At 41.9% G+C, this 8,811-nt stretch overlaps 1 protein-coding gene and 1 pseudogene across 1 annotated transcript; both read right to left on the reverse strand.

Annotated features, from left to right (window-relative positions):
* Positions 1 to 859: 859 nt before the first annotated feature.
* Positions 860 to 2,307, reverse strand: LOC102213935 (nuclear factor 7, brain-like; annotated as a pseudogene).
* A 4,160-nt stretch (positions 2,308 to 6,467) lies between these two features.
* On the reverse strand, positions 6,468 to 8,262 carry LOC102214230 (tripartite motif-containing protein 35-like). Its single transcript, XM_005754951.2, has one exon. It carries the CDS (start codon positions 8,260 to 8,262, stop codon positions 6,829 to 6,831), a length of 1,434 nt encoding a protein of 477 aa, XP_005755008.1. The 3' UTR covers positions 6,468 to 6,828.
* Positions 8,263 to 8,811: the final 549 nt, after the last annotated feature.

The following is an 8,811-nucleotide window of genomic DNA, read 5'->3' on the forward strand; positions in this document are numbered from 1 at the left end:
GGAATGAAAAACATAACAACAACATAAAAAAGTCATGTTCGTGTTACCAGAAAAATGTGTGCAGGTATAACATAAAAAACTAAGGTTAACCAAACATAACTTAATTTCGTGCAACCGCTTACAATGATTTTTTTATGTTTATCCCACTGATTATTTTTTTCAGTGTAGAAGTGATAGGTAGTAATTCAGTTTTTGCAGTGGTACTGGTGCTTGGTCTTGTCTGTGCACTAAACCTGAGCTACCCTCAGTAACTCAAGTACATACACACGCACACAAGAAAGTAAAGGTTCTCAAAACACTGCTTTTGCATGAGAAGTGGCATGATTGCAAAAGCTAAACCATGAATTTGGACAGTGAATCTGAAATCATTCACAAAGATGGGATAAAATGAAAAAAATATACAAATTAAGTTAAATATAAGTAATGAAATTTGTATGAAGCTTTGTAACCATGGCAAATATAGCAGACAGATAGGCAAAAGCTACTTAATTGAGGTGGACCAATAAAAATAAATTAAATTGGCCATAGCAGGAATAAATGAGCTTAATCATCAGTAATTTATTAAGTTCGTTTGACCCAAGTAAAATATGTTGGAATAAAAGAATTGCATAATGTTAAAATAAAATTGTGGAAATTCTTACCATGATTTTTCTTATGTTCATTAAAAATGTTTTTAAATGTACAATGTGCTGACTGGAAGTCGTAGAGTTTCCAAATGACACAAGGTTTTGCTCTCAGTTTAAAGTATAGAGCTGTTGTTGTGCTTTCAACACCAAAGATGTCTCATTCTGTGCTTCGGACATATACTTTACATTATACAAAAAGAAAAGCCATACATGCTAAAGACACACACATAGTGTTAAACAGAAGAATCCCTTTCCAATGAAATCTTAGTCTGACAGATTTTGATATCAGAGGTTTTCCAATCTCCAGCCTTTCCAATACTGAAAAATGGGAGAAGTTTCTCAGTGAAAGTGTGTCTGTGAGTGTAGATGTGAGTCATGTCTTCAGGGTCATAGAAGGACACCTCCCCCCTGTCATAGTCCAGCTGGACTCTGATCCTCTGGAGACTCTTCTTCACTGCCACAGGCTCACAAAGACCATTGTAGCATGATCCTCTGCGATGGGTTAAACACCAGATTCCATAGTCTCCTGAAGCAAAACGCTCTTCCTTTCTCTCGACTGACTCTTTAGCTAAACCTACAAGCCAATCAGGATGGTCTCCCACCTCCACCTCCCAGCTGTGTTTCCCTGAGTTGAAGCCCTCAGAGCCAAAAACAATTGTATAATTAGCGTTTCTCTCTGGATTATCAGGAAGCTGCTGCTGTTTTGTGTCTCCATATTTCACACTGGTCAGATCATCAGACAGATAGAGCCAGTGGTTTGCGGTATTTGGGTCCAGAATGACAGGACTGAAGTGGACCTTCTCCTTCATCTTCTCCCACACTCTGAAGGACAGGTTGCCCAGGTGTTTGGCCACATCTATCAGTGCTCCTGAGACCAGCTGTGGATCTGACACTGAGCTCTGGGCTCTGGCTCTGCTCTGATTGGAGTGTCTTTATAACTGCTGAGGAATGGCACACTGTGTTTCTGCAGCTCTTCTTCAACAGCAGAGATGCTGTCTGACAGAGAGGAGATCTGCTCCTCAATCATCTTCATCTCTCTGCTGATAGTCCTCCCCTTCTGCTCCTCTTCCTCCCTCAGAGCTGCCAGTCTGGACTCCTCTTCCTCTTTCAGGAACTGCTGGAGCTTGTTGAACTCTGCTCTGATCTGCCTCTCTGTGGACAACAGCTGCTTCTTCAAGTGTTCAATCACTTCATTGTATGTTTCCTCCACTTGTTTGTATTTGTTCCTCTTGTCCTGCAGAGACTTTAAGTCAGATTTCAGCTGCTCCTTCAGGTCACTGACTGCAACTCCTACAGGAACCACTTTGTGACTCTGGTGGTGAGGAAAATCACAGACAGTACACACAGCTCTGTCTTCATCCACACAGAACAGTTTAGGCTCTTCTTGGTGTTTACTGCAGACCACCATTAATTTCTCTTCTCCCTTTACTGTCTCTGATGATTCGACTTTCTGCCTGTCAGCAAAAGAGTCAGCAAGTTCTTTCAGAGCAATGTTCACATCTGGACAGTCCTTTGAAGATTTTCTTTTACAAATGGGACAGTTTTTGTTTTTAGTTTGTTCCCAGAATTTCTGCAGGCAGCTTGAACAGAAGTTGTGGCTGCAGGTCAGAGACACAGGATCTCTGAAAGTCTCTGAACACACATGGCAGCTCAGGAAATTTTCGAGAAGTTTTTCAGCCATTTGATCTTCTTTCTTACTCACCAAATTATTCCCTCTGGAACTGTCTGATTAAAATCCTCCAAATGCCTGTCACCTTCTAATGGCGTCTTATCTCCGGTCCACAGTGCAGAAATTTACTTTCCTTTTCATTCATCTGAGTCACAGGCTAAATCTTACCGGCATACAAATCCCACAGATGGTGCTGCAAGGACGTCATTTAGATACGTCCATTACTTGTGCTCAGTAGAAAACCAAAGCAATGGAACATGCTCAGCTCTTGTGTATCGTTTCAAATAAAGAATATACAAAAATGACACGAAAGTAAGACCTGTTTTGTTTCTGTCTGCTGAGGAGCATTTCAACAGGCTGAGTGGCACAAAACCAGTTTTACAAGTTTTGTTCCTGAGGCGCTGTAAGAAAAACATTCTGCCTAACTGCTGTTTCCCCCAACTGTGATTCAGTGAATCTAAATGCACAAAAAAGCTAAAACAGAGGCTTGTTCATGTTTTGTTTTTGTTTTTACTTTTTTCTCACATTGGATTATACACACATAAACACAACTTTTCCTAGCAACTCGTATAACGTTTATCTAAAAAAAAATAACTTAAACAGTTGAAAAACATTTTTAGCAAGAAAGAAACATTTAAAAGTGTGACACAAAACTAGGAGCTTGATTAACATCTGCAGACGTAAAAACAAAACTGCATAACAAAAGTAAAAGAGTAATAAAAGCTCCTTCATGCGTGAAGTGTAGGCCACCTTCGTGTGCGTACTAAAACCACCTGGTAGCCTACAGCTGGTCTCCAGAAATCTTGCACTGTGATGTTCTGATTAATTTACAGAGCCACGGTTATCTTCGTAACTTCCGTTGTTTCATTCCCTCCTGACTGCCAGTGACAGCAAACAATGCAGATGTCTTATACCAGCAGTGTCATGAGGAACAACTTACTAGTAGGCCAAGGACAGAGCAGCTGAAGCTAATTTGGGCCCAGAAGCCACATTCAGCTGGTAGAAAATATCCAAGGGCCTGTCTAGGATGAACATATAAAAAGCTGCTCTAAGCATCTGCAGCCCTATATTAGGTTCCATGCAGGTCCCCATGCACCAGACTGAGGAGTGTGGAAAAACCAGGTCTTCTACAGCCACCTGGGTGCCACCAAGAGGACCCTGCAGTCCAGTGAGGTACATTTCAATAAGGCCAAACAAATGGCAATCTTGTAGGGTTGTGAAAGAAGGATATCAGTGGCTCATCACTGTGATCTGGGGTAATGGGCTTTGTCCTTCAGTGTTTCATCAGGTGAAAAATAATAAGGCAATGCACTGGTCCACAAGTGTTATATGATCCAGGTCACTTTTGTGATTTTATTTCTTCTCTTCTTCTCATGACCACACTTTATTGGCTGGCAGTGATGGGAATAACGGCGTTACAAGTAACAGCGTTACCAACGGCGTTACTTTTTTCAGTAACGAGTAATCTAACTAATTACTATTTCTATCGTTACAATGCTGTTCCCGTTACTAACAAGAAAATGTGGTGCGGTCACGTAACTATTTTTCAACAAACAGACGGTTGCAGCTTTGTTCAGCTTACCGCATCTTATATCAGTTGCACGGAAGTAGCTGTAAGTAATCTGGGTGCTATAGCTTTAAGCAGCTGCGTGCGCTCCCCGGACGGCAATCACGATCACCTGGAGCTAAGGGGGCAAAACAATTGCATGAGTGCTGCTGTTTGACTGAGGAAGAATAAAGTAGTCGTGGTAAGCCATTGCTATGGGCCATTCAATCCTTAGTTCTGTTGGCTTCATCAGGTGATGGCCTCCAGCTCGCACTGGAACGGTTCACAGCCGAGTGTGAAGTGGTGGGAATGAAAATCAGCACCTCCAAATCCGAGGCCATGGTGGTGATAAGTTCGTAGCATAAACCTATTCGCTGGAACGTTAAGGACAACTTGCTACGCAGCAAAAAGCAAGACTCAAGGCACCAAAGTTCTCTGGTTTACTCATGCATGAGGGAGACCTGGCTGGAGCCAAGTGTCATTCCACCACTTGACCTCTGTCAGACTCTCAGCCAGGCTCCCCATAGCACTCCTTTTATTGTGGTTACATGAATATGCATAGGGTCATTAACATATAGCATCTTACATAGGTATACATGTGAACAAAGAATACTGTGTGTGTGTATGTGTGTGTGTGTGTGTGTGTGTGTGTGTGTGTGTGTGGTACTGCTGATCAAAGGGTCATATAACATGAAGGCAAACATCCTTGGTCAGGAAGAGGGTAGACCCCCCCCCGGTGAGGAAGTCTAGCAGTTCATCTAAACAGAAAAGCACTTAGACTAGAACAGACGTAGCTACGTTAATCCTACCATAAAACAATGAAGACAAGGTACGACCTCTCCCGTGCTCCCAGGATGTGGGTGTGCATTCTAGTGTGGAATACACACCAAGCCTTTGCAGCCTGTTAAAGATCACACAACCTATCACTACACAATTGATTATACACCTCTAAGAATATATGGTTAAATATTTCCTAATACAAATGACAATAATAAAATCTAAACCCAACAGGTGGAGTGCCTGCTCCGGGTCAGGGATCAGCTCCGGCCCCAAGGTGAAGAGTTTAAGGCCATGTCCACACTAATACGTTTTTGTTTGAAAACGCATATTTTTCTCTCCGTTTTGGCCTTCCATCCACACTGAGACGGCATTTTTGGTCAAGGAAAACTGAGCTTTTTGAAAACGATCTCCAAAGCGGATATATATTTGAAAGTGCTGTTTTCCCGTCGCAGTGTGGACTGTGAACCCGGAGCCCTTCAAAAATAATGATGCATTTTAGTCATATGATGCAGTCATGTGGAGAGCATTATACAGCAGTTGTTTTGTTTGCTCTCAACTTTGACAGCCCTATCAAAGATTAATGTCAGTGGTACGTGCTCCAGATAGCTTTTCTTCAAATTCTTTAATTCTCACTTGCTTTTGCATCGTTGTACTTTTATATTACTCGCAGCAACAACTCCACCTCATTGTCAGTCCATTTAAAAAACGTAATGCTTTTCCTCAACATTTTTGCCGCGACGTTTCAAAGAGCCGCAAAGTAAATAAATGGCAGACAGAAATTGCGCAGGTCGAACTGTCTTATGTGTCACACATGCGCAATACAGGAAGGTAAGCGTTTTCCGTCATTTCAGTGTGGATGAACAACTGTTCCGAAACAACTGAAAACGATAGTGTGGCCGTGGAGTTTTTAGACAAAAATGCCGTTTTCAAATTTATCCGGATAAGTGTAGACGTAGCCTAAGTATCTCGGGGTCTTGTTCACGAGTGACGGGAGAAAGGAACGAGAGATCGACAAAAGGATTAGTGCTGCTGCAGTGATGTAGCTCAGGAGGTAGGGCAGGTCAGCTGCTGATCGGAAGGTTGGTGGCTGGCTCCCCCAGGTTATCATGCCAAATATGAAGTATGAATGCGTATGAATGATAGTTAGATAATAGTGCTTGTGTGAATGGGTGTGTATGAGGTGAATGCAGAGAACTTTGAGTACTCCAGGAGAGTAGAAAAACGCTATATACACCCTATTGGGTGAGGTGTTCTGGGCATTTCCCACCGGGAGGAGGCCACGGGGGAGACCCAGGACACACTGGAGAGTTTATATCTCTCGGCTGGCCTGGGAATGCCTTGGTGTTTTCCACGGACAAGCTGGAGGAGGTGGCTGGGGAGACCTAATTTTCAGGAAAAAAGTACAACAACAATACCACCTAATTCACATCACAAAGGCAATTTATGAACAATTTATTGTCACAAAATTGTTCATATAGCAATTAATCACAGGTAGAATTTTTGATACACTGAGCCACCGAGATGCTAAGAGTGAAGTGTAAAAACAAAAATAAAAATATGATTATATGACAACAGAGCATACAGAAGTCTTTCAAACTGTAATAGACAGCTGCTGTTGATCAATGTTAAGAGTAATGCGGCTAAGAGTCACAGCTCTTAAATCTATACATAAAGTCGCGGGCTATGAAAGTAACAAAGGTTAATGTTTAATAAATCCCAAGTAGAATGAAAAACAAACTTAAAACAGAACTAAGAATTAATGCTCAAGATAATCAAAAACACAAACAAGAAAATCAAACTGTATAACCAAACTAAGAAAACAAACAAGGACACTAAATAAGTCTAATAAGAAATCTCAAAACTCTGGGTGTAAGACCCCTGACCCTGACACATATGCTACAGTTGACGGAAAACAAGATGTTGATAAACATGATAACATTAAGCAGTTGAAGCTATAAGTGGGGAAAACAAATTAAGAAAGGAGATTTCTTGCGCGTAACTTCGTGTGATCTCCAGAGTAGCTCAAGTTCATATATGTTTGAAGACAAGCAAGTTTATACTTTTGGCAATATATTGTACTTTACATGATATAAATAAGAAATTTCCCCTAGGGCCAATTGTGCTCACTGTTTTTGGACTGAAAATCTCATCTTCCAGTTTAGGAAAAACCTTCAAGAAAAATGACCACACAGACTGTTAAAAAAGAATCACTTTACAAAAAAAATCTCAGTCTGACAGATTTTGATATCACAGGTTTTGGCGTCTCCTGCCTTTCCAACACTGAAATATGGGAAGAGTTTCTCAGTGAAATTGTCTCTGTGAGTGTAGATGGGAGTCATGTCTTCAGGGTCATAGAAGGACACCTCCCCCCTGTCATAGTCCAGCTGGACTCTGATCCTCTGGAGACTCTTCTTCACTGTCACATTCTGACTAAGACCATTGCCGTATGATCCTCTGCGATGGGTTAAACACCAGATTCCATAGTCTCCTGAAGCAAATCGCTCTCCTTTCCTCTCAACTGACTCTTTAGCTAAACCCACAAGCCAGTCAGGATGGTCTCCGACCTCCATGCCCCAGCTGTGTTTCCCTGAACTGAAACCTACAGAGCCAAAAACGCTAGCACTATAATTATTTCTCTCTGGATTGTCTGGAAGCTGCTGCCATGTCTGTCCTCCATGTCTCACACTGGTCAGATCATCAGACAGATATAGACAGCGACTTGCAGTGTTTGGGTCCAGAATGACAGGACTGAAGTGGACCTTCTCCTTCATCTTCTCCCACACTCTGAAGGACAGGTTGCCCAGGTGTTTGGCCACATCTATCAGTGCTCCTGAGACCAGCTGTGGATCTGACACTGAGCTCTGGGCTCTGGCTCTGCTCTGAGTGTCTTTATAACTGCTGAGGAATGGCACGCTGTGTTTCTGCAGCTCTTCTTCAACAGCAGAGATGCTGTCTGACAGAGAGGAGATCTGCTCCTCAATCATCTTCATCTCTCTGCTGATAGTCCTCCCCTTCTGCTCCTCTTCCTCCCTCAGAGCTGCCAGTCTGGACTCCTCTTCCTCTTTCAGGAACTGCTGGAGCTTGTTGAACTCTGCTCTGATCTGCCTCTCTGTGGACAACAGCTGCTTCTTCATGTGTTGAATCACCTCATTGTATGTTTCCTCCACTTGTTTGTATTTGTTCCTCTTGTCCTGCAGAGACTTTAAGTCAGATTTCAGCTGCTCCTTCAGGTCACTGATTGCTTCTTCTACAGGAACCACTTTGTGACTCTGGTGGAGAGAAAACTCACACACAGGACACACAGCTCTCTGCTCGTCCACACAGAACAGTTTAGGTTCTTCATCGTGTTTACTGCACACTGCCATTAATTTCTTTTCTCCTGTTGCTGTCTCAGATAATCCATCTTTTTGCGTGCCAGCAAATGAATCAGCAAGGTTTTTTAGTGTAAAGTTCACAAGTGGACAATCCTTTGATGATTTTCTTTTACAAATGGGACAGTTTTTGCTTTTAGCTTGCTCCCAGAATTGTTGCAGGCAGCTTGAACAGAAGCTGTGGCTGCAGCTCAGAGACACAGGATCTCTGAAAGTCTCTGAACACACATGGCAGCTCAGGAAATTTTCAAGAAGCCTTCTCTCAGCCATTTACATTAAAGTTGCTTTCTTTCTTACTCACCAAATTGCTCCCTTTTGAACTGTCTGATTAACACCCTCCAAATGTCTGTTTTTCAGCAGAGATCTGACATCTCTTAAGTCTTTCAGCTTGTTCAGTAGTGTTGAAATTTACTTTCATTTTCATTCATCTGAGTCAAAGGGTAAATTCTTACCAGCAGGAAATGCTGTCATAACATTTGTCTCCGCAAAACACCGATGACAGGGTATTGTCAAGATATCCATTTTCCTGTTTCCAAGTAGATATCTGCTCAATAAACACACCAAAACAAAAGGGAACATATCTAAGGTAATGACCTCTCATGTGTTATTTCAACTAAATAATATGTAAAAATGACTCAAAGCAAGTCAGACTTGTGGTGTTTCACTCTGGTAGGGAGCATTTCAACATACTGAATGATGTTAAACCAGTTTTACAAGTTTTATATGAACCAGTGTTATAGGAAACAATCTTCCAATATGTCAGCATGACTGTTTATTTCATCCAACTTCACTAAATTGGGTCATTTAATGAGCAGAAAC

Source organism: Pundamilia nyererei, unplaced genomic scaffold (assembly GCF_000239375.1).
Source record: "Pundamilia nyererei isolate P.nyererei 1_Seehausen unplaced genomic scaffold, PunNye1.0 scaffold00774, whole genome shotgun sequence".
In the NCBI taxonomy this organism is placed as follows: Eukaryota; Metazoa; Chordata; class Actinopteri; order Cichliformes; family Cichlidae; genus Pundamilia; species Pundamilia nyererei.

Excerpts from the sequence above, each read along its gene's own strand:
- LOC102214230 (XM_005754951.2), bottom strand. The coding sequence starts at position 8,262 with ATGGCTGAGAGAAGGCTTCTTGAAAATTTCCTGAGCTGCCATGTGTGT.